Source organism: Lethenteron reissneri, unplaced genomic scaffold (genome assembly GCF_015708825.2).
Source record: "Lethenteron reissneri isolate LAM-NWPU_2019-01 unplaced genomic scaffold, ASM1570882v1 scaffold_1630, whole genome shotgun sequence".
Taxonomy (NCBI): Eukaryota; Metazoa; Chordata; class Hyperoartia; order Petromyzontiformes; family Petromyzontidae; genus Lethenteron; species Lethenteron reissneri.
Genome location: NW_026891367.1, coordinates 1,925,035 through 1,949,899, shown reverse-complemented (window position 1 = coordinate 1,949,899; position 24,865 = coordinate 1,925,035). Strand labels below are relative to the sequence as shown.

Genomic DNA, 24,865 nt, shown 5'->3' with positions numbered 1-24,865 from the left:
AAAGGAACTGGGTCGAGCTGGAGGAGAAGGTGAAGGAGCGGCTGGGCACCTGGAGTCGCCTGTGCAAGTTCCTCACCTTCAGGACAAAGACGTTGGTGGTGAACTAGCTGGTGACGTCCATGCTGTGGCACCGACTCTTCTCCCTGCACCCCCCCATGAGCCTCGTTAACGCGCTTCAGAAGCGAGTCCTCGACTTCTTCTGGTCGGGCAGAGGACACCGGGTCGCGGCTGGGGTCCTGGCCCTGCCACTGGACGAGGGCGGTCACGGGCTGGTGTGCGTGCGGAGTCAGCTGGCCACCTTCCGACTGCAGGCCGCACAAAAGTTCCTGCACGCCACCACCCCTGCACCAGCCTGGAGCGTCACGGCCTCCTTCCTACTTAAACAGCTGGGGGGTCTGCAGTGCTCCAAACAACTATTCTATATGGACCTGCAGGGCCTCCCACTGGGACAGCTGCCACCTTTCTACAGGAGCGTCCTGCAGACGTGGAGCTCCCTCGCCGTCAGGAGGCTGAACCAGCCGCAATCGGCCGAGGATCTGGTCTTCGAACCGATCCTCAGGAACCCGCAGACAAAGCTGCCGTCCACCACCGCCACCCCCGGCATGGAGAGGCGCCTCACCAACGCGCGGCTCACCAGGATGGGAGATCTGGTGGAGCCTGGAACACGGGGCCGGTGGCTCGGACCAGCAGACATGGCCGCAAAGACAGGGCTGCAATCGCTCCGGGTGGCTGCCCGGATCCTGGCCGAAGCCAAGGGGGCCTTCTCAGCGGCAGCGGGGAGAACGCCCCCCATCGGCGTTGGGGATCACGAAGCCCCTCTCGGTCCCCCTCCACCGGAGCTCTCCGTCGTGCCACTGCGTCGCCAATGCCGACAAGCGAAGGCGGATCACAACCTGTGCCGGCTGGAGGACCTACCAGAGGTGGCCTTCGCAAATGTCAAGAGGAAGGTGCTCTACTCCTACATGGTCCGGTTTCACCAACAGGACACCCTGAGGAGCCATAAGGACCATGCCTGGAGGAAAGCCCTGCCCTGCATCTCTCCGGAGAGGCCTCGCTGGAGGCAACTCTACTCCAGCCCGACGTACAACCGCATCGGCGACCTCAGCTGGAGCATCGCCCACGGCACCGTCACCACCAACGCCTCCCTGGCGCGCTTCACCGACACGCCCCCGGAGTGCCGGTTCTGCGGAAAAGTGGAGACGGTGGCGCACCAATACGTGGAGTGCAAGAGCCTGGACTCGCTGTTCAAGGTCCTGAGAAACATCCTCCTAAAGTTCAGCCTCCACTTCTCCCCGACGGTCCTCATTTTTGGATACCGAAAGGGCGACGGACCCCAACATCTCCAGGGGCTGGTCAACGTGCTCGTCGGCTACGCCAAGCTCGCCATATACAGGGCGAGGAAGGTGGCCCTGGAGGGGAAACGTCCGGCCAGCAGCCTGGGCATCTTCCGCGCTCTGGTCGGAGCCAGGGTGTGGCTGGAGTTCCGCCATGCGCGGCTGACCCACGCCGTGCCGGCCTTCAAGGAGCAGTGGGCGATGGAGGAGGCCGTGTGCTCCGTGGCAGATGACGGGGAGCTCTGCATGCTGTTATGAGCTACCCGTCGGAGGCCGTCGGACTGCGAGGGGGGCGGCGTACATAACGAGAGAGTGAGCGCGAGAAAAGGAGCGAGAGAATGAGCGAGAGAGAGAGCGAGCGAGCGAGCGAGCGAGAGAGTGAGCGAGAGAGCGAGCGAGCGAGCGAGTGAGCGAGAGAGCGAGCGAGCGAGGGCAACATAAAGCCCCGTTTAAAAAAAATAAAAAAATTAAAAAATAATAATTTACGAAATGATGAACGAAACAAAGTGCCGAATACACCGAGCATCTTCTTGTTTCCACTGATCGTAAAAAAAAAAGAGAGAGGAGAGAGAGACGCCGCCAACTTCTGTATATACAGCAGCAGCAGGCGTCGTCAGGGTCGGGATCGAACCCACGACCTCCTGTAGACCAGGCGAGGTAGTCGACATCTCATAGCCACCGTGATGATGATGATGAGAGAGACGCAGACTCCAAATATACAGCAGCAGGCATCGTCAGGGTCGGGATCGAACTCACAACCTCCTGTAGACCAGGCGTGGTAGTTAACATCTCATAGCCACCGTGATGATGATGAGAGAGAGACGCAGACTCCAAATATACAGCAGCAGGCATCGTCAGGGTCGGGATCGAACCCACAACCTCCTGTAGACCAGGCAAGGTAGTTAACATCTCATAGCCACCGTGGTGATGAGAGAGAGACGCAGACTCCAAGTACAATAGACTTGGGTGCGGCTATGAGCGAATACTTGGAAATGGTTTGAAGGTATTTGAAGTCGTTGATTGTGTTTCAGCTTTAGTGTTTTAGGTGGTCACTGTGAGTGATGCTTGAAGGATCATGTCTTGACCATGTGGAGAAGCACTCGTGAACTGGGGAACTAGTGTGTGTGCACGTGTGTACGTGTGTGTACGTGTGTGTACGTGAGTGTGTGTGTTCACGTGTGTGTGTGTGCTCACGTGTGTGTGTTCACGTGAGTGTGTGTACACGTGTGTGTTCACGTGTGTGTACGTGTGTGTGTGTGTGTTCACGTGTGAGTGTACGTGAGTGTGTGTACGTGTGTATGTTCACGTGTGTGTGTGTACGTTTGTGTTCACATGTGTGTACGTGTGTGTTCACGTGTGTGTACGTGTGTGTACATGTGTGTTCACGTGTGTGTGTGTTCACGTGCGTGTACGTGTGTGTTCACGTGAGTGTTCACGTGTGTGTACGTGTGTGTGTGTACGTGAGTGTGTGTACGTGTTTGTTCACGTGTGGGTGTGTGTTCACGTGCGTGTACGTGTGTGTGTTCACGTGTGTGTGTTCACGTGTGAGTGTGTGTACATGTGCGTGTGTTCACGTGTGTGTACGTGTGTGTGTTCACGTGTGTGTTCACATGTGTGTGAGTGTGTGTACATGTGTGTGTGTTTACGTGTGAGTGTGTGTACGTGTTTATGTGTTCATGTGTGTGTGTGTACATGTGTGTGTGTTCACGTGTGTGTGTACGTGTGTGTGTACGTGTGTGAGTGTACGTCAGTGTTTGTACGTGTGTGTGAGTGTATGTGAGCGTGTGTACATGTGAGTGTTCACGTGTGTACGGTACGTGTGTACGCGTGTGTTCACGAGTGTGTACGTGAGTGTGTGTATTCAAATGTGTGTGTTCACGTGTGTGTACGTGTGTGTGTGTGTTCACGTGTGTGTGTACGTGAGTGTGTGTTCAAGTGTGTGTGTTCACGTGTGTGTACGTGTGTGTTCACGTGTGAGTGTGTACGTGTGAGTGTACGTGTGTGTGTGTTCACGTGTGTGTGTGTGTGTGTGTTCACGTGTGTGTGTGTTCACGCGTGTGTACGTGTGTGTGTGTTCACGTGTGTGTGTACATGTGTGTTCACGTGTGTGTGAGTGTGTGTACGTGAGTGTGTGTGTTCACGTGTGTGTACGTGTGTGTGTTCAAGTGTGTGTGTGTTCAAGTGTGTGTGTTCAAGTGTGTGTGTGTGTGTTCACATTGCTTTGCTAGGCATGCTGAGGAGAGGCTTACGGAGCCCCAATGCGGTTTCAGGAAAGGGCGGTCCTGTACAGATGCCATATTTTTCTGTCCGTCTGCTACAGCAGAGATGTAGGGAATTCCAAAAAGACCTAGATCTCTGCTTTATTGACCTGGTCAAGGCCTATGATACCATCAGTAGGACTGGGCTCTGGGTTGTTCTTCGTGCTTTCGAAGTCCCTGACCCTCTGCTCACGATCATTAAGGACCTTCATGATGGTGAGCGGGCCCGGGTAAAACTACGTGGCCGGGAGTCGGAGCCTTTCCCTGTACACCTTGGGGTGCAACAGGGATGTACTCTGGCTCCCACATTATTTAACATCTATTTAGACTGCGTAGTTCGTGAAGCCTGCAATAGCTGTACCGGGGGAATTTCCATTTGGTACAGATATAATGGGAGGCTGATCGACGCCCGGGTGCGATCAAGGGATGGCTCCCTATTGGTCAACCACGTTATGTATGCCGATGATTTGGTAATAGCTGCTCATTCAGAAGAGGAGTTGGAGACGCTGCTGCTGAGACTGGAGCGTGCCACTAAGAGGTGGGGCCTTACCATCAGCCCCACCAAAACTAAGCACCTGCCTGGGTATTTTGTACCATCGGACACTCCACCCCCACAACTCCCAATCGGTGATGGGGCAGTTGTGGAGAGAGTGGAGAGTTTCCCATACCTGGGCAGTGTGCTTATGACCGGCTCCAGTTTATCAGCAGAGGTCTCACTCCGAATCAGTCGAGCGGCAATATCTTTTCATCGGTTGCGTAACGCTGTGTGGAAGCTACCTGGTCTGTCACTCCGCACGAAGCTTCAGGTCTTCTCGGCCACGGTCATTCCCTCCTTTCTCTACGCTTGCGAAACGTGGACCCCCCTAATGGAGCATCTTCGCCAGTTGGAAACATTTAGGCTGGCCTGCCTACGATCCATCATGGGTTTAACCAGGCTGGATTGTGTGAGGAGCTCACAAGTCCTTGAAAGATCTGGGCAAAGTCCCATCAGTGAGCTCCTCCGGCAGGCAAGGCTGCGTTGGCTGGGTCATGTAGCCCGCATGCCCAGCCACCGCATGCCTAAACAGCTTTTGTTCGGCCGGATCGAGGGGGCTAAACGGGCGCGGCACGGGCTAGAGAAGAGATGGAGTGATGTGGTACAGGAGGACATGGAGCTGAGTGGACTTGCCAATGACTGGTACCAGCGGTGTCAAGATCGGCCTCAGTGGAGGAGGCTCGTGAAGGACGCTACTGGGCAGTTGGAGGCAGTTGCCCTCCAACAACAACGGAGGGCGGAGGAGCGACGCTCACAACAACGAGCGGAGCGCCGGGTGGCTAAAGCACAGCAAGTTGGTACAGTAGGAGGCACAGGTGGTGCATCAGCCAGTCATCTCGGTCATCTCGGTCAGTCGACCCGTGGCACCTGGGTCTGCCCCGTGACCTCCTGCCAGCGGGCGTTCGACACTTCACGTGGCCTCAAGGTGCACTTGGCCTGGCACAAGCGTCGTGGTGACGTCACCGCCACTTAATGGCGAATGGCGGTTGTTGTTGTTGTGTGTTCACGTGTGAGTGTGTACGTGTGTGTGTTCAAGTGTGTGTGTTCACGTGTGTGTGTGTATGGGTGTGTGAGTGTACGTGAGTGTGTGTGTTCACGTGTGTTCAAGTGTGTGTTCACGTGTGTGTGTTCAAGTGTGTGTGTTCACGTGTGTTCACGTGTGTGTACGTGTGTGTTCACGTATGAGGGTGTTCACGTGTGTGTACGTGTGTGTGTGTTCACGTGTGTGTGACTGTACGTGTGTTCACGTGTGTGTTCACGTGTGTGTGTTCACGTGTGTGTGTATACGTGTGTGTGCACGTGTGTGTGAGTGTACGTGTGTGTTCACGTGTGTGTTCACGTGTGTGTTCACGTGTGTGTGTATACGTGTGTGTGTGCACGTGTGTGTGAGTGTACGTGTGTGTTCATGTGTGTTCACGTGTGTGTGTGCGTGTACGTGTGTGTGCACGTGTGTGTGAGTGTACGTGCGTGAGTGTACGTGAGTGTGCGTGTGTACGTGTGTGAATGTACGTGTTTACGTGTGTGTGTTCACGTGAGTGTACGTATGATTTTGTGTGTACGTGTGTGTGCGTGTGCGCATGTGTGAGTGTACGTGTGTGTGTACGTGTGTGTGTACGTGTGTGTGTACGTGTGTGAGTGTACGTGTGTTCACGTGTGTGTGTGTGTGTTCACGTGTGAGTGAGTGTACGTGTGTGTTCACGTGTGTGTACGTGTGTGTGTGTGAGTGTACGTGTGTGTGTACGTGTGTGTGTTCATGTGTGTGAGTGGCGGTGTGAGTGGTGAGTGGCGGTGTGAGTGGTGAGTGACGGTGTGAGTGATGAGTGAGTGGCGAGTAGCGGTGTGAGTGGTGAGTGGCGGTGTGAGTGGTGAGTGAGTGGCGAGTGGCGGTGTGAGTGGTGAGTGAGTGGCGGTGTGAGTGGCGGTGTGAGTGGTGAGTGAGTGGTGAGTGGCGGTGTAAGTGGTGAGTGACGGTGTGAGTGGTGAGTGAGTGGCGAGTGGCGGTGTGAGTGGTGAGTGAGTGGTGAGTGGCGAGTGGCGGTGTGAGTGGTGAGTGGTGAGTGGCGGTGTGAGTGGTGAGTGGCGGTGTGAGTGGTGAGTGGCGGTGTGAGTGGTGAGTGTTGAGTGAGTGGTGAGTGAGTGGTGAGTGAGTGGTGAGTGGCGGTGTGAGTGGTGAGTGGTGAGTGGTGAGTGAGTGGCGGTGTGAGTGGTGAGTGGTGAGTGAGTGGCGGGGTGAGTGGTGAGTGGTGAGTGGCGGTGTGAGTGGTGAGTGAGTGGTGAGTGGTCAGTGGTGAGTGGTGAGTGGCAGTGTGAGTGGTGAGTGGTGAGTGGCGGTGTGAGTGGTGAGTGGTGAGTGGTGAGTGGCAGTGTGAGTGGTGAGTGGCGGTGTGAGTGGTGAGTGAGTGGTGAGTGGTCAGTGGTGAGTGGCGGTGTGAGTGGCGAGTGGCGGTGTGAGTGGTGAGTGAGTGGCGGTGTGAGTGGTGAGTGTTTAGTGGTGAGTGTTGAGTGGTGAGTGAGTGATGAGTGAGTGGTGAGTGTTGAGTGGTGAGTGGCGGTGTGAGTGGCGAGTGGCGGTGCGAGTGGCGAGTGGTGGTGTGAGTGGTGAGTGAGTAGTGAGTGAGTGGTGAGTAAGTGGTGAGTGAGTGATGAGCGAGTGATGAGCGAGTGAGTGGTGAGTGAGTGGCGAGTGACGTATCTCTCCCCCCGCCCCCCAAGTGCGCACGACCACGGGGTCTGGTGGCCCCCCTCGCTGGAGCCGCATGTCCGGCTCGCTGTCCAGGCCGCTGTGGGTGGTGCCCAGCGGCAGCAGCGTCAAGCTGCGCTGCCTCGCCACCGGAGTGCCCACGCCCTCCGTGGCCTGGCACCACGACGGAGGGCGCCTCCACGGCGGGGAGGAGCGGCGCCTCGGGGCCTTCCGGGTGAGCGGGGCCGGGTGAGCGGGGCTGGGTGAGCGGGCTGAGTGAGCGGGGTTGGGTGAGCGGGGCCGGGTGAGCGGGGCCGGGTGAGCGGGGCCGGGTGAGTGGGGCCGGGTGAGCGGGGCCGGGTGAGCGGGGCTGGGTGAGCGGGGCAGGGTGAGCGGGGCCGGGTAAGCGGGGCCGGGTGAGCGGGGCTGGGTGAGTGGGGCCGGGTGAGCAGGGCTGGGTGAGCGGGGTCAGGTGAGCGGGTTGGGCTTCACATTCATATTCTTAGGTTTTTTTCGGTAAAGTCACTGTGTAGGTAAAACATTTATATTAATAAAAGTAAAATAAAAATTAAATAAAAATCACGTTTCGGAGGCAACACAAGCTTCCCAAACGTCGTGATTTTTATTTTATTATTTTACTTTTATTAATTTAATTTTTTTTACCTACGTGACTTTACCGAAAAAAACTAAGAATATGAATCCTTGCAGTCTTGAAAGCTTCAAATCTAGAATTATGTGTTTCACATCTTGACACAAACTTTTGGCGTCTGGTCCAACACCAGGGTGAGACTGGGCTCTAAGAAAAGCTGTTTCGGGTGTGGACCAATCAACTTCAAGGACAGTGCATATCATTATCATCATCAGAGTTGTTCCTTTTTGTTTGCATTTTGACTGCTTGTGTTGTGTATTATTGCAAACATGATGCCTTGTATAAAGGTGTCAGTTTTTGTACCAGTTGAAAGGGTAAAAACCTATTACTTTATTTTGCCACTGGCAAAGGAGATGTCTCATAGTACAAACTGTTTGATGGCCGGGTGAAAGGGTGGACGGCCTCTTGTTATATTTGTCACGCCGTCCAGGAAGCAGCCACGAGCTGCTAGACATGGTCCTGGGAGTGACATTGTCTGGTCCGACACTTTGGTGTGGACCAAGCAGTGTGTAAGACAATGGCGATGTGTGTGTGTGTAATGTTGTTGTTGTTGTTGTGCTGTTGAAGCTGAGGATCAAGGACTGGACGCTCGTGCTGGACAGCGTGGTGCCCTCTGACGCGGGCAACTACAGCTGTGTGGTCAGCAACCAGCACGGCTCCATCCAGCACTCGTACCAGCTCGTCGTCATCGGTGGTGACCCCCCCTCCACTCTCCCCCCCTCCACTCTCCCCCCTCCCTCTCCCCCTCCCTCTCACCCCTCCATCTCCCCTCTCCCTATCATCTCCCCCCCTCCCCTTTTTTTCTCTTTTTTTTCTACGATCAGTGGAAACAAGAAGATGCTCGGTGTAGTCGGCACTTTGCTTCGTTCATCATTTCGTAATTTTTTTGCCTCTCCCCCCTCCCCCCTCCCGCCCCTCCCGGCGTGCAGAGCGTGGCCAGCCCCAGCGGCCGTCGCTGCAGGACGGCCTCCCGGCGAACGTGACGGCGGCGGAGGGGAGCGACGTGGAGCTCCGCTGCGTCGTCCTGCAGAGCGCTGGCGGCAGCAGTCAGCAGCAGCTGCACCACCACGTGCAGTGGCTCAAGCACGTGGAGGTGAATGGCAGCCTCGAAGCACCCAATGGCTCACCCTACGTGCACGTCCTCACGGTGAGCGGGCGAGGCACGGGGGCACCCACCCACTCACCCACCAACTCACCCACTCACCCACCCACCCACTCACCCACTCACCCACTAACTCACTCACTCACTCACCCACTCACACACTCACTCACTCACCCACCCACTCACTCACTCACCCACTTACCTACTCACCTACTCACCCACTCACTCACCCACCCACTCACTCACCCACCCACTCACCCACCCACCCACTCACTCACCCACCCACTCACCCACCCACTCACCCACCCACTCACTCACCCACCCACTCACCCACCCACTCACTCACCCACCCACTCACTCACCCACCCACTCATTCACCCACCCACTCATTCACCCACCCACTCATTCACCCACCCACTCATTCACCCACCCACTCATTCATCCACCCACTCATTCACCCACCCACTCATTCACCCACCCACTCACCCACTCATTCACCCACCCACCCACCCACTCACCCAACCACTCACTCACCCACCCAGTCACCCACCCACTTACTCACCCACCCACCCACCCACTCACCCAACCACTCACTCACCCACCCAGTCACCCACCCACTTACTCACCCACCCACCCACCCAACCACTCACTCACCCATCCACTCACCCACCCACTCACTCACCCACCCACCCACTCACCCAACCACTCACTCACCCATCTTCTCACCCACTCACTCACCCACCCACCCAAACTCAGCGGAGGCTGACGTCACCCTCTAAACAACAGGACTCAGAAGCCACCGCTTCGCCGGGTACTTACTGCTGGTACCTAATAAATAAATAAATAACGTTGAAACTTGTTCACGTGACACTGAATCTTACTCGTTGGCCATGTCGGGTGGTGGCGAGTTCGACGACACAACGCTTACATGCGACGCTCCAACCCAAATCACCCCTACCCCGCACAGCAGCCTGCGTCGTGGGTATACAAACAAGATGCTGATTCGCTCGCTCTCTCCGCGCCGCCCGCCGTGTCGCCTCAAGACGGTGGGCGTGGAGGTGACGGACGTGGAGACGGACGTGCTGTACCTGCGCAACGTCAGCACGGACGACTCGGGCCGCTACACCTGCCTGGCGGGCAACGCCGCGGGATTCGCTCACCGCTCCGCATGGCTCCTCGTCGTGCCGCAAGAGACGCCGGCTGGTAAGATGTCGACTGCCTCGCCTGCTTTGCAGGAGGTCGTGGGTTCGATCCCGATCCTGACAATGCCTGCTGCTGCTGTATATTTGGAGTTTGCGTCTCTCTCTCTCTCATCATCATCACGGTGGCTGAGATGTTGACTGCCTCGCCTGGTCTACAGGAGGTCGCGAGTTCAATTCCAACTCTGACGATGCCTGCTGCTGCTGTATATTTGGAGTTTGCGTCTCTCTCTCTCATCATCATCACGGTGGCTATGAGATGTTAACTACCTCGCCTGGTCTGCAGGAGGTCGTGGGTTCGATCCCGACCCTGACGATGCCTGCTGCTGCTGTATATTTGGAGTCTGCGTGTCTCTCTCTCTCTCTCTCATCACGTGGCTATGAGATGTTGACTACCTCGCCTGTCTCCCTGTGACAGTGGACACCGCCCTGGCTGCTCCCGTGAGAGTGGGCGGCGGTTCTTGTGCCGCCGCCCTCCTGCTGCTGATCACCATCGGTGCTGTCACCGGCCTCACGCGGAGGAGGAGAGGGTCGACCAGCGGAGAGGGGGAGATGCAGGTGCAGTTGAGGTGGTGGTGGTGGAGATGGTGGTGGTGGTGGAGGTGGTGGCGGAGGTGGTGGTGGAGGTGGTGAAGGTGGTGTTGGTGGTAGCGGTGGTGGCGGTGGTAGTGGTGGTGGTAGCGGTGGTGATGGTGGTGGTGGAGGTGGCGGTGGTAGCGGTGGTGGTGGTGATGGTGGAGGTGGTGGTGGCGGTGGTGGTGATGATGGTGGTGGTGGTTGTGGTGCCGCCCCAGGTGCTGTCTGCGCTGAGCGGCGTGGAGCTGTCGGGGGTGACGGGGCCGTGCGACCGCTGGGAGTTCCCTCGGGAACGGTTCGTCGTTGTTGTTGTCGTCATCATCGTTGTTGTTGTCGTCATCATCGTTGTTGTTGTCGTCATCATTGTTGTTGTTATCATCGTTGTTGTCGTCGTTATTGTGTGTATATGTCTGTGTGTCTGTGTATATGTTTGTGTCTGTGTATATGTGTGTGTCTGTGTATATGTCTGTGTATGTCTGTGGGTCTGTTTATTTGTGTGTGTGTCTGTGTATATGTCTGTGTATAAGTGTGTGTGTCTGTGTGTGGAGTGATGGCGTAGTGGTTAGCGCTACGCTGCGCTACGAACCCGGCGACCAGAGTTCGATTCCCGCTCACGGCCAACACCAGTGACGATTATCTGAACCGGTCCTGGGCCTCCCCTAGGTCTACTCAGCCTTAAATGAGTACCTGGTGCGGTGTGTAAACATCGCCACAGGGGAGACAAAGGCGGTCGGGCGTGGTGCTGGCCACCCACCCCCTTGTGTACCGTTCCGGCCTTCATAGGTGCTCGCTAACAGCACTTGCCCCTACAGTCTGTTAAGGCTACAGGGGGGTTCTTTGTTTTGTGTGTCTGTGCGTGTGTCTGTGTGTGTGTCTGTCTCTGTGTCTGTCTCTGTGTCTGTGCATGTCTCTGTGTGCGTGTGTCTCTGTGTCTGTGTGTCTCTATGTCTGTGCTTGTGTCTTTATGTCTCTGTGTCTGTCTGTGTCTGCGCGCGTGTCTCTGTCTGTGTGTCTCTGTGTGTCTGTGTGTGTCTCTGTGTCTGTGCGTGTCTGTGCGTGTCTCTGTGTCTGCACGCGTGTCTCTGTGTCTGTGTGTATCTGTCTGTGCGCGTGTCTCTGTGTCTGTGCGCGTGTCTGTGTGTCTGTGTGTGTCTGTGTATCTGTGTGTGTCTGTGTGTGTTTCTGTGTATCTGTGTCTGTGTGTGTGTGTATCTGTGTCTGTGTGTGTGTCTGTGTGTGCAGGCTGACTCTGGGTGAGCAGCTGGGTGAGGGTTGTTTTGGCCACGTGCTGCTGGCCGAGGCGCTGGGCATGGAGCCGTCACGGCCTCACCGCAGCGTCCGCGTCGCCGTCAAGATGCTGAAGGGTGACGCCCGCGGGGTTCTAGAACTAGGAGTTTGTGGGGCGATCGCTACAAGTTTACATTTCGATGTAAAGCTTTCGTGACTGCAGGGATTCATCTTCTTGGTTCTTTCGGTAAAGTCACGTAGAAGGGAAATAATGAAAGAATAAAAATAAAACAATGAAATACAATTCTCACGACGTTTCGGCCACAACGCAAGCAGCCGTCCTCAGGTGAAGAACAGGTCTGTCGGAAAGACAGACCTATTTGTATTACTAAATTATGTTTTATTATTTTATTATGTTTTATTATTTTATTATTTGCATTCTACGTGGTGACTTTACCGCTAGAAGAGTTTGTTTTTAATTTGTGTTCGGACGTGCGGCGTGCGAGCCCAGCGCACGCCACGGAAGCGGAGACCCACGACCTCCACGCGGAGCTGGAGACCCTCAAGAAGATCGGACGGCACAGCCACCTGGTGAACCTGCTGGGCGCATGCACACGGGGCGGTGAGCGTGGGGGGGGGGGGGGTGAGTGTGGGGGGGTGGTGAGCGGGGGGGTGGTGAGTGTGGGGGGGTGGTGAGCGGGGGGGTGGTGAGCGTGGGTGGTGAGTGTGGGTGGTGAGTGTGGGTGGTGAGTGTGGGGTGGTGGTGAGTGTGGGTGGTGAGTGTGGGGGGGTGGTGAGCGTGGGTGGTGAGTGTGGGGGGGTGGTGAGTGTGGGGGGGTGGTGAGCGTGGGTGGTGAGTGTGGGTGGTGAGTGCGGGGGGGTGGTGAGCGTGGGTGGTGAGCGTGGGTGGTGAGTGTGGGGGGGTGGTGAGCGTGGGGGGGGGGTGGTGAGTGTGGGGGGGTGGGTGGTGAGTGTGGGGGGGTGGTGAGTGTGGGGGGAGGTGGTGAGCGTGGGGGGGGTGGTGAGTGTGGGTGGTGAGCGTGGGAGGGGTGGTGAGTGTGGGGGGGTGGTGAGTGTGGGGGGGGGTGGTGAGTGTGGGGGGTGGTGAGCGGGGGGGGGGGGGGGTGGTGAGTGTGGGGGGGTGGTGAGTGTGGGGGGGGTGAGCGGGGGGGTGGTGAGTGGGGGGGTGGTGAGCGGGGGGGTGGTGAGTGGGGGGGTGGTGAGCGTGGGTGGTGAGTGTGGGGGGGGTGGTGAGCGTGGGTGGCGAGTGTGGGTGGTGAGCGTGGGGGGGTGGTGAGCGGGGGGGTGGTGAGTGTGGGTGGTGAGTGTGGGGGGGGGGGGGTGGTGAGTGTGGGTGGTGAGTGTGGGGGGGTGGTGAGTGTGGGTGGTGAGTGTGGGGGGGTGGTGAGTGTGGGTGGTGAGCGTGGGGGGGGTGGTGAGTGTGGGTGGTGAGTGGGGGGGGTGGTGAGTGGGGGGGTGAGCAGCCCCCCTCCCTCGTGATGGCGATGAACTCTTCACCTTGTGGACTAATTTGGCTTCGCGAGTGATTTTGGCAAAGCCGAGAGTTGGGTCGTCTTCTTGGTGACTCGGGATTGTGATCATTGCACCTCCCCCGTCCCCCTCTCTATTTCGAAGCCAATGAAACCAACACGAACTTGTAGACAATTCGAGCAGCAGGCGAGGCCTCCGCTCCGCTGCCTGTGTGGCTCCTCTTCAGCAGCGACCCCTGGCCGCCGCCGCCACCACTCACGGCAGCTCAAGCCGCTTTGCTTGACAGCGGCAGCCCCAGTGACGTTTGCTGTTGAGAGCGACTTGCCCGCCGCTGCTCACTAGTTTGTATGTCGTCAGGCAAGACCCCCCCCCCCCCCCCTCGAGCTGCGTTGCTCTTGTTCCGGAAGCCACCTGGCCATCACGGACGATTTCTGGTGGACATTAGTAGCGACGTCGATTCCAAATGTGAAAAGGGGAAAAACCGTAGGACACGGAGGAAATAAAAATCCATCTGGATCGAACGCACGACCTCCTGTGTACCAGGCAAGGTAGTTAACATCTCATAGCCACCGTGATGATGATAAAGAGACACACAGACTCCAAATATACAGCAGCAGCAGCAGGCATCGTCAGAGTTGGAATTGAACTCGCGACCTCCTGTATACCAGGCGAGGTAGTTAACATCGCATAGCCATCGTGATGATGATAAAGAGACACGCAGACTCCACATATACAACAGCAGCAGCAGCAGGCATCGTCAGAGTTGGAATTGAACTCGCGACCTCCTGTAGACCAGGCGAGGTAGTTAACATCTCACTGTGCCCCTTCCCCCCCCCAACTCTCCCAGGCCCCCTGCTCGTGATCGTTGAGTTTGCGGCCAAGGGGAATCTGCGCGACTTCCTGCGTGCACACCGCACGCCCGGCGCAGAGTGCACGGCGCGTGGCGGCTACGGAGCCGGCGGTGGTGGCGGTGGTGGCGGTGGCGGCGGCGGTGGTGGCGGTGGTGGCGGGTGGTGGCGGTGGTGGTGGCGACGAGGTGAAGGGCGAAACGCTCTCCATGCTGCAGCTGGTGGCCTTCGCCTGCCAGGTGGCACGCGGCATGGAGTACCTCACCTCTAAGAAGGTGCAGCGACGACACCCGCCCACACGCACGCACATCTACCCACTCAACAACAACAACATACTCTTCGTTTTCTCAGTAAAGTCACGTAGGTAAAAAATTTAATTAAAATTAATAAAAAATAATAAAAATCTTAAATACAAGTTAAGAACTTGCATCTTGGAATCCCTGCCTCACTTGATACAGCAAGTCTGGCTGTGACGGTCCCACCAGACGACGGAGACTTGTGTTGCCTCCAAAACGTCGTGATTTTTATTATTTTATTTTTATTAATTTAAATTTCATTTTCTACCTACGTGACTTTACTGAATAAACTTAGAGTATGAATCCTTGCAGTCACGAAAGCTTCAAATCTAGAACAACAACAACAACCGCCATTCGCCACTAAGTGGCGGTGACGTCACCACGACGCTTGTGCCAGGCCATGTGCACCTTGAGGCCACGTGAAATGTCGAGGAGGTCACGGGGCAGACCCAGGTGCCACGGGTTGACTGACTGAGATGACCGAGATGACTGGCTGATGCACCACCTGTGCCCCCTACTGTACCAATTGGCTGCGCTTTAGCCACCCGGTGCTCCGCTCGTTGTTGTGAGCGTCGCTCCTCTGCCCTTCGTTGTTGTTGGAGGGCGACTGCATCCAACTGCCCAGTAGCGTCCTTCACGAGCCTCCTCAACAGAGGCCGATCTTGACACCACTGGTACCAGTCATCGGCAAGTCTACTCAGCTCCACGTCCTCCTGTACCACATCACTCCATCTCTTCTTTAGCCCAGTGTTGCGCCCGTTTAGCCCCCTCAATCCAGGCCGAACAAAAGCTGTTTAGGCATGCGGTGGCTGGGCATGCGGGCGACATGGCCCAGCCAACACAGCCTTGCCTACCGGAGGAGCTCACCGATGGGACTTCGTCCAGATCTTTCAAGGATATATGAGCTCCTCACACAATCCAGCCTGGTTAAACCCAGGATGGATCGTAGGCAGGCCAGCCTAAATATTTCTAACCGGTGAAGATGCTCCATTAGGGGGGTCCATGTTTCGCAAGCGTAGAGAAAGGAGGGAATGGCTGTGGCCGAGAGGACCTGAAGTTTCGTGCGGAGCGACAGACCAGGTAGCTTCCACACAGCGGTATGCAACCGATGAAAAGATATTGCCGCTCGACTGATTCGGAGTGAGACCTCTGCTGTCAAACCGGAGCCGGTCATGAGCACACTGCCCAGGTATGGGGAACTCTCCACTCTCTGCACAACTGCCCCAAGACCAGTTGGGAGTTGTGGGGGTGGAGTGTCCGATGGTACAAAATACCCAGGCAGGTGCTTAGTTTTGGTGGGGCTGATGATAAGTCCCCACATCTTAGTGGCACGCTCCAGTTCCAGCAGCAGTGCCTCCAACTCCTCTTCTGAGTGAGCAGCTATTACCAGATCATCGGCATACATAACATGGTTGAGCAATAGGGAGCCATCCCTTGACCGCACCTGGGCATCAATCAGCCTCCCATTGTATCTGTACCACATGTAAATTCCTCCGGTACAGCTACTGAAGGTTTCACGAACTACGTGGTCGAAATAGATGTTACATAATGTGGGAGCCAGAGGACATCCCTGTCGCACCCCAAAATAAACAGCGAATGTCTCCGACTCCCGGCCACGTAGTTTTACCCGGGCCCACTCACCATCATGAAGGTCCTTAATGATCGTGAGCAGTGGATCAGGGACTCCGAAAGCACGAACAACCCAGAGCCCAGGCCTCCTGATGGTATCATAGGCCTTGACCAGGTCAATAAAGCAGAGATGTAGGTCTTGTTGGAATTCCCTACACCTCTGCTGTACCAGACAGACAGAAAATATGGCATCTGTGCAGGACCGCCCTTTCCTGAAACCGAATTGGGGCTCGCAAGCCTCTCCTCAGTGTGTCTAGCAAGGCGATGTTGAATAATCCTTGCCTGGACCTTTCCCGGCACACAGGAGTGAGATGCCCCTGTAGTTGTTACAGTCTGTGTCGTCCCCCTTCTTAAAGAGGGAGACCACCAGGGCATCCTTCCAATCCTCCGGAACCCGTCCAGTGGTCAAGACTTTTTTTTATGATATCATGTAGGGCAGTCTGTGCACAAACGCCACCCTCCCTCAGCATTTCGCTTGGGAGATTATCTCTGCCCGGTGCCTGTCCTGGTCTCAGACTCCGGATCGCCTTCAGTACTTCCTCTACAGATGGCACCTCAGCCAGCCACTCACAGGGGGTGACCTCTTCCTCCAATATTTGAGGCACCGCAGCCTCGGCAGGGTTATCCCCACTTTGCGCCATGATGTTTTCCTGGCTGAGGGATTTCCCCTCCCCCAGGACCTCACAGAAATGCTCAGCAAATCTGCAAACCTGTTCCTGGGGGTCGGAGATTGGATCAACGTTTTTTCCCCTAATGATGGAAATAGGTGTGGCGCTGCAGATAACTTTTTTGATGGAGTTAAATAGTGATTTGTGATCGTGAGCCACTCAGGCAGACTCCGTCTCCTCAGCAACCCATAACCATCACCCATCCTTGCAGCGCCTCACGGCTCTCCGAACCTCCGAGCGAAGGCTGCGGTAAGCCTCCTCATTCTCTGACGTGGGATGCTGTCGACGATTAGAGTGGGCATGTCGCTTTTTCTCAACTATCCTGAATACCTCCTCTGTCAGCCAGGGTCTCTGGAGAGGTCTGGACCGCGTATCCAAAGCACCCATTGCAGCTGCATGAGCCACAGTCCTAAACCTCGCCCATTAACCCTCGACATCAGGAGGAGTTGGGACGATGCCAACCCCATCTGCAAGCAATGATGAAATTCTCACTTGCAACTTTCATCAGCTGAGACCAGGCCACTTTAGGTTGGAAGGGGGTCCTGGGTGTACACCCACCACCGGAGTGGAAGAATGGCAGGCGCATCTTACAGATGACTAGTCGATGGTCAGAGGGCATATCAGCTCCACGGTAGGTCCTGGTGTCAAGGACATGGGCTCGCATCCGCTGGTCCGTCACTATGTAGACCAGCAGATGTTTTTGCTTGGACCCGTCATGCATTCATGATGTTGTGTGGATGCGCCAATGCCGGAAGAGCGTGTTGGTAATTACAAGCCCATGGGCTGCACAAAAATCTAGCAGCCTCCTACCGTTGTTATTGAGCTGATCTGGCCCATGCCTTCTAATCACTCCAGATCAGCTGCCAGCATCATGACCAACTCAGGCATTGAAGTCACCCAACAAGATGACTCTATCCCGAGTGGCCAATCTAGCCAGCACCTGTGACAGGAGGTCATAGAAGGCATTTGACTCATCGGCTTTGCCTGCATCCCTCCACGGATGTTCGTGTTCGGTGGGGGCATAAGTAACCACGACCACCACTCCTCGTCTCCGGTTGATGGGAAGGCGAGCCCACAGTAGCCTGGGGCTTACAGCTTCCCACACCTCACCGCCATGCTCCCACGCCCCCTTCATTTTTTTGTTCAGAAGAAGAGCCAGACCCTGTTGTTTGGCAGTCTCCTGCCCCGAGTAAAGGACTGTCCACCCCTTATGGTGGCAGGAGCCAGGACCGGTCCACCGGACCTCCTGAATGCCACAACGATCCAGGCGGTACCGGTCCAGCTCCCGACAAAGGAGTGGCAGCCTCTCCTCCGCAGTGAGTGTTCGAACATTCCACCTCGCCACACGAAGTGGTTTTTCGTTGTTTCTGGAGAAGCCCCAAGGGTGAAGATTCAATCTCCTGGTTCCGACAATTGGGGTTTGGCCAGGAGACGTCATAGACACCTGTCCCCCCCCCCCATGGCCTGCGCCACAAACTTATTAGTTACATATTTAATTTGTGGTTTAGTGGTAATTAATTGAAGGTGGAGGGGTTACCAACCCATTGCACCCGTCCAGAGCCCCCGTTTAGCCACTGTGGTGGTCGCAGACGCCATGACGGGAGAGGCCAATCGGCATTGGCCCTCCCCCCACAGCACTGTCCATGACAGAGTTGCCCGTCCGGCACCCACACACCCCTACCCACACACCCCTACCCACACACCCCTACCCACACACACCTACCCACACACCCTACCCACACACCCCTACACACACATCTCCTACCCACACACCCCTACCCACACACATCTCCTACCCACACACACCTACCCACGCACCGTGTGTGTCGGTGTCACAGTGCGTTCACCGGGACCTGGCGGCCAGGAACGTCCTCGTCGTTGACGGCGGAGTTGGTGGCGGCTATTCGGTGAAAATCGCTGATCTGGGCCTCACCCGCGACGTGGGCGGCGAACGTGACTACTACTACCAGCACAAGACTGCTGCCGTGAGTGGCGGTGGTGGCGGTGGTGGCGGCGGTGGCGGCGGTGGAGGCGGTGGTGGAGGTGGTGGTGGTGGCGGTGGTGGAGGTGGTGGCGGTGGTGGCGGTGGAGGAGGTGGTGGTGGTGGCGGTGGTCATGCCCGGGGAAGGGGGGGGGGAGAGAGAAGAGAGAGAATCTTTCATGAAATCTTTCATTTGAAAAAAAGAAGAGGGGGGGCACAAAAGCAAAACATTGAAAAAAATTACGAAATGATGAACGAAGCAAAGTGCCGACTACACCGAGCATCTTCTTGTTTCCTCTGATCGTAAAAAAGAAAAGAGAGGGAGGTAGGGGAGAGGGTGGTGGTGGATAAAAGGGTGGTGGTGGTGGTGGGTCAAGGGTCAAGGGTCAGGCTGTGCGTCGTTGACCTCCCCTCGTCACCTGTCGCCCCTCCAGGGACGCCTGCCGGTGAAGTGGATGGCACCGGAGGCGTTGCTGCACCGCGTCTACACACAGCGGAGCGACGTGTGAGTGGCTGTGACACGTTGACTACCTCGGCTGGTACGCAGGAGGTCGTGGGTTCCATCCAGACCCTGACACTGCCTGTGTGAGTGGCTGTGACACGTTGACTACCTCGGCTGGTACGCAGGAGGTCGTGGGTTCCATCCAGACCCTGACACTGCCTGCTACCGCTGTATACGGTCGACCCTTCCACATCTCGGGGGTTAAGGGCGCGGGCCCCCCACGATCTGGAAAAACCGCGTACATTGTTTTGGTCCCCTCACTCACCTCCAGCCAGGGGGTTTTTGAGATACAAAGATCACTGCGAGATCACTGCGAGAAGTTTTTTTTTATTGGTTCTTTTTGTGTTTTTAACGCCGTTTGGGATGGGTATTTGGTCATATATGAAGGTCAGTCGTAAGTAAAAAGAGAGAAAATAAAAAAAATAAGAAAGAAATGAGAAGAATAATAGTATCACAAAACACAGCAATAATCACATCTTAGCCAATTATACAAATACTCGCTTTACTACCCGGCTTCGCCTGAGACTTGGGTTAACACACGGCCTACGCGGAGGGTTTGGGGGGGGGGGGAGCGTGACGTCAGCAGACACACTGCTGACAGAGGAGGAGTTCAGGATGGTTGAGAAAAAAGCGACAGGCCCACTCTAATCGTCGACAGCATTCCACGTCAGAGAATGAAGAGGCTTACCGCAGCCTTCGCTCGGAGGTTCGGAGAGCCGTGAGGCGCTGCAAGAATGGGTGGTGGTCACGGGTTGCTGAGGAGATGGAGTCTTCTTCAGTGGCCCACGATCACAAATCACTATTTAACTCCATCAAAAAAGTCACCTACAGTGCCACACCTATTACCATCATTAGGGGAATCTCTGACCCCCCAGGAACAGGTTTGCAGATTTTCTGAGAATTTTTGAGATCCTGGGGGAGAGGAAATTCCTCAGCCTGGAAAACATCATGGGGCAAAGTGGGGATAACCCTGCTGAGGCTGCGGTGCCTCAAATATTGGAGGAAGAAGTCACCCCCTGTGAGTTGCTGGCTGAGGTGCCATCTGTTGAGGAAGTACTGAAGGCGATCCAGAGTCAGACCAGGAAAGGCACCGGGCAAAAATCATCTCCCAAGCGACATGCTGAGGGAGAGTGGCGTTTGTGCACAGACTGCCCTACATGACATCATAACGACAGTCTGGACCAATGGATGGGTTCCGCAGGATTGGAAGGATGCCCTGGTGGTCCCACTCTTTAAGAAGGGGGACCGCACAGACTGTAACAACTACAGGGGCATCTCACTCCTCAGTGTGCCGGGAAAGGTCCTGGCAAGGATTATTCAACATCGCCTTGCTAGGCACGCTGAGGAGAGGCTTGAGGAGCCCCAATGTGGTTTCAGGAAAGGCCGGTCCTGCACAGATGCCATATTTTCTGTCTGTCTGCTACAGCAGAGGTGGATGGAATTCCAACAATACCTACATCTCTGCTTTATTGACCCGGTCAAGGTCTATGATACTATCAGTAGGCATGGGCTCTGGGTTGTTCTTCGTGCTTTCGGAGTACCTGACCCTCTGCTCGCGATCATTAAGGACCTTCATGATGGTGAGCGGGCCCGGGTAAAACTACGTGGCCGGGAGTCGGAGACATTCGCTGTTTACTTTAGGGTGCGACAGGGATGTCCTCTGGCTCCCACATTATGTAACATCTATTTCAACCACGTAGTTCGTGAAACATTCAGTAGCTGTACCGGAGGAATTTCCATGTGGTACAGATGCAATGGGAGGCTATTCGATGCCCGGGTTTGGTCAAGGGATGGCTCCCTATTGCTCAACCATGTTACGTATGCCGATGATTTGGTAATTGCTGCTCATTCAAAGGAGAAGTTAGAGATGCTTCTGCTGAAACTGGAGTGTGCCACTAAGAGGTGGAGCCTTACCATCAGCACCTGCCTGGGTATTTTGTACCATTGGACACTCCACCCCCACAACTCCCAATTGGTGATAGGGCAGTTGTGCAGAGAGTGGAGAGTTTCCCATACCTGGGCAGTGTGCTTATGACCGGCTCCGCACGAAGCTTCAGGCCTTCTCGGCCAGTCTTTCCCTCCCTTATCTACGCTTGCCTAAACAGCTTTTGTTCGGCCGAATTGAGGGGGCTAAACGGGCGCGGCACGGGCTAGAGATGAGATGGAGTGATGTGGTACAGGAGGACGTGCAGCTGAGTGGACTTGCTGATGACTGGTACCAGCGGTGTCAAGATCGGCCTCAGTGGAGGAGGCTCGTGAAGGACGCTACTGGGCAGTTGGAGGCAGTCGCCCTCCAACAACAACGGAGAGCGGAGGAGCGACGCTCACAACAACGAGCGGAGCGCCGGATGTCTAAAGCACAGCAAGTTGGCAGTCGGGGGCACAGGTGGTGCATCAGCCAGTCATCTCGGTCATCTCAGTCAGTCGACCCATGGCACCTGCTGGGTCTGCCCCGTGACCTCCTGCCAGCGGGCGTTCGACAATTCACGTGGCCTCAAGGTGCACATGGCCTGGCACAAGCGCCGTGGTGATGTCACTACCACTTAGTGGCGAATGGCGGTTGTTGTTGTTGTGTACGTGCGTGAGCATGCATGTGTATGCGTGTGTGTGTGTGGTTGTGCATGCATTTGCATGTGTGCGCGTGTTTGTGCGTATGTGTGTGCAGGTGGTCCTACGGGGTGCTGCTGTGGGAGATCTTCACCCTGGGGGGCTCTCCGTACCCGGGCGTCCCCGTGGAAAAGCTTTTCAAGCTGCTCGGTGACGGCTACCGCATGGAGCGGCCTGCCCTCTGCTCCGACGAGCTGTGAGTAGGAATCGGAGATCGCAACGACGACTACGACGATGACGTCATGTTACCTACAGGAGCGTCGTTCGTTGATGTTGTTGTTATTATTACTCTATACCAGGGGTCCTCAAACTACGGCCCGCGGGCCACATGCGGCCCGCCGAGGACATTTATCCGGCCCGCTGGGTGTTTTTGCCGCCGCTGCCTGTCTGTTACTTTTTTTATACATGAGAAGGACGGTCATTGGTGGAAGAGGGAGAGGGGGCGGAGTTCCCCCCAATCAGACTGCATTGATGGGCAGTACAGTCTGTAAGTCTCTGTGTGGGCAAAGTTATTGCTGGTATATTGTTTTTGTAGCGCTGTATATATATTGGTATTTTACTAATAGCAATTTTGACTCCCTAGGAAACAATGATGTCAAGAAAGAGAAAAATTGACTCGGAGTGTAGGATATTCAAAGAACAGTGGACTTATGATTACTTTTTCATGCAGTACAAGGAAAGAGCTGTGTGTCTGATATGCCAGAATATAGTGTCTGTGTTCAAAGAATACAATTTACGTCGACACTATGAAACTCAACATAAAGATAAATATGCTTGTTTGGTCGGAGAAGTGAGAAAAGATAAAATATTAAAACTGAAAAATACATTGGCAACTCAGCAAAATACTTTTGTGAAGCAGAAGCAGCTAAATATTTCATCACTGCGAGCAAGTTTTAAGTTGCCAAGCTAATAGCGTGCACTGGCAGACCATTCGTGGAGGGAGAATTTGTTAAAGAATGCCTTCTTTCTGTTGCCAAAGAGATGTGTCCAGAGAAGGCCGATTTATTTAGTACAGTGAGTCTTTCAGGACCTACAATTACACGGAGGATTGAAGAAATGGGAGACAATTTGCATCAGCATTTGCAAAACTCCACAAAAAAACTTTCCTATTTTTCCTTGGCACTCGACGAAAGCAATGATGTTCGTGATTCTGCACAACTTCTAATTTTTATTCGTGGGACGAATGACTATTTCGAAGTCACAGAAGAGCTTGCTGCACTGCAAAGCATCAATGGAACAACTACAGGAGAGGATATCTTTCGATTTAAAGCTTTCGTGACTGCAGGGATTCATCTTCTTGGTTCTTTCGGTAAAGTCACATAGAAGGGAAGTAATAAAATAATTCTCACGACGTTTCGGCCACAACGCAAGCAGCCGTCCTCAGGTGAAAACCAGGTCTGTTGGGGAGACAGCGTCTGAATGAAACAGCACACGAGCTTGGAGCATATATAAGCTGGGTTGGAAGCGGGGGAAAGGGCGCCTTGACAAAAGAATTTGCATATCAAGAGGAATTTAGCATATTTATGGGAAATGCAGGAATGTTATTAGTACTACATATGTCCGTGCTGCATATGTAGTACTAATCACATTCCTGCATTTCCCATAAATATGCTAAATTCCTCTTGATATGCATCTCTCCCCTCTGAGACATATCCTCATCTCAGGAACCATGCACTCAAAATGGCAACCATCTTTGGCAGCACTTATGTCTGTGAACAGACTTTTTCCAGAATGAAACATTTGAAATCTCCAACCAGATCTAGACTAATGGTTGCACACTTGCATCACTTGTTACGACTAGCAGTGACAAATATGGAACCGGACATTGACCATCTCATTAGCCAAAAGCAGGCCCATAGTTCCCATTGAAATACTGGCAAGTTTGTTGATTTAACGTACTTGTTCTTCATTTTAAATATTGTATTTGTTCCCGTTTTGTTTCTTCACTTCAAAATAAGATATATGCAGTGTGCATAGGAATTTGTTCATAGTTTTTTTTGTAACTATAGTCCGGCCCTCCAACGATCTGAGGGACAGTGAACTGGCCCCCTGTTTGAAAAGTTTGAGGACCCCTGCTCTATACACTACACTATACACTACACTATACACTACACTATAATTGTAAATACAGTAGTGGGTTTACTCTGTACACTACACTATACACTACACTATACTTGTAAATACAGTAGCGGGTTTACTCTATCCACTACATTATACACTACACTATACACTACTCTATAATTGTAAATACAGTAGTGGGTTTACTCTATCCACTACACTATACACTACACTATACACTACTCTATGATTGTAAATGTAGTAGCTGCATGTCTGTGCACATTGCGTGTACGCCGTGCGCACGGTGTACACGCACGGCGCGTGTTGAACTTGACTCGCGTGTCGCCGTGCGCAGACACGCGACGATGAGCGAGTGCTGGGCGACCGTCCCCAGCGACAGACCGACGTTCGCGCGGCTGGCGGACGACTTGGGGCGGATCCTCGTGGCCAACGGGGGCCGCCGTGACGAGGTGACCGCTGCCCCGTCCGGGAGGGGGGGGGGGCGACATGGGCCACGGGGCAGAGAGAGAGATGGAGACGTGGGGGTCGTCAGGCCGTAGGGGTCGAACCTGCGACCTCCCGCTTGCCACCACGCTCGCAGGATGCCGTAGAGGGAAGAGAAGTGGTGGTGGTGGTGGCGGTGGCGGCGGTGGTGGCGGTGGTGGTGGCGGCAGTGGTGGCGGTGGTGGTGGCGGTGGTGGCGGTGGTGGTGGTGGTGGCGGCGGTGGCTTTGGCCATGATGACATGTTTATTTTAAAAGGACTAAACGTTGATCTTCTTCACACCAGTGATAGCGATGATCTGTTCTGGTCCCGGGTCTCCACTAGGTCGACTCAGCCTCAATCGAGTACCTGACGTGGTATGTGTATTAAACATCGCCGCCGGGGAGACAAAGGCGGCCGGGCGTGGTGCTGGCCACCCACCCCCTCGTGTGCCACAGCGCCGGTAGCCTTCATAGGTGCTGCTACTCGCTAACAGCACTTGCCCCTACAGTCTGTTCAGGCTACACGGGGATCTTGGTCTTTGTCATCTCTCCCCCATCTTTCCCCCATCTCTCCCCCACCTCTCCCCCATCTCTCTCCACCTCTACCCACGAACATCACTTGCTCCGACAGCCTGTTTGAGGCCACACAATGGGGGGTCTGCTTGTCTGTGTGCGCTAGGACTACGTGGACATGACGGCCGGACTGATGTAGCCCGCCTGGAGATTCGCCGACACTCCCCG

At 55.0% G+C, this 24,865-nt stretch overlaps 1 protein-coding gene across 1 annotated transcript; it reads left to right on the top strand.

Moving 5' to 3' along the window:
• The first annotated feature begins 119 nt into the window (after nt 1-119).
• Nucleotides 120-24,836, top strand: LOC133362858 (fibroblast growth factor receptor 3-like). Its single transcript, XM_061581800.1, has 15 exons — nt 120-970; nt 6,880-7,042; nt 8,024-8,147; nt 8,386-8,603; nt 9,602-9,799; nt 10,552-10,628; nt 11,576-11,697; nt 12,072-12,182; nt 13,899-13,985; nt 14,074-14,174; nt 18,331-18,477; nt 18,908-18,978; nt 21,641-21,778; nt 23,996-24,110; nt 24,804-24,836. The coding sequence occupies exons 1-15, from the start codon at nt 120-122 to the stop codon at nt 24,834-24,836; spliced, it is 2,556 nt and encodes an 851-aa protein (XP_061437784.1).
• Nucleotides 24,837-24,865: the final 29 nt, after the last annotated feature.

Coding starts and splice junctions, on each gene's coding strand:
- LOC133362858 (XM_061581800.1), top strand. CDS start 120: ATGCTGTGGCACCGACTCTTCTCCCTGCACCCCCCCATGAGCCTCGTT. Junction 7,043..8,023: donor GGCGCCTCGGGGCCTTCCGG/GTGAGCGGGGCC, acceptor GTGCTGTTGAAG/CTGAGGATCAAGGACTGGAC. Junction 10,629..11,575: donor TGGGAGTTCCCTCGGGAACG/GTTCGTCGTTGT, acceptor CTGTGTGTGCAG/GCTGACTCTGGGTGAGCAGC.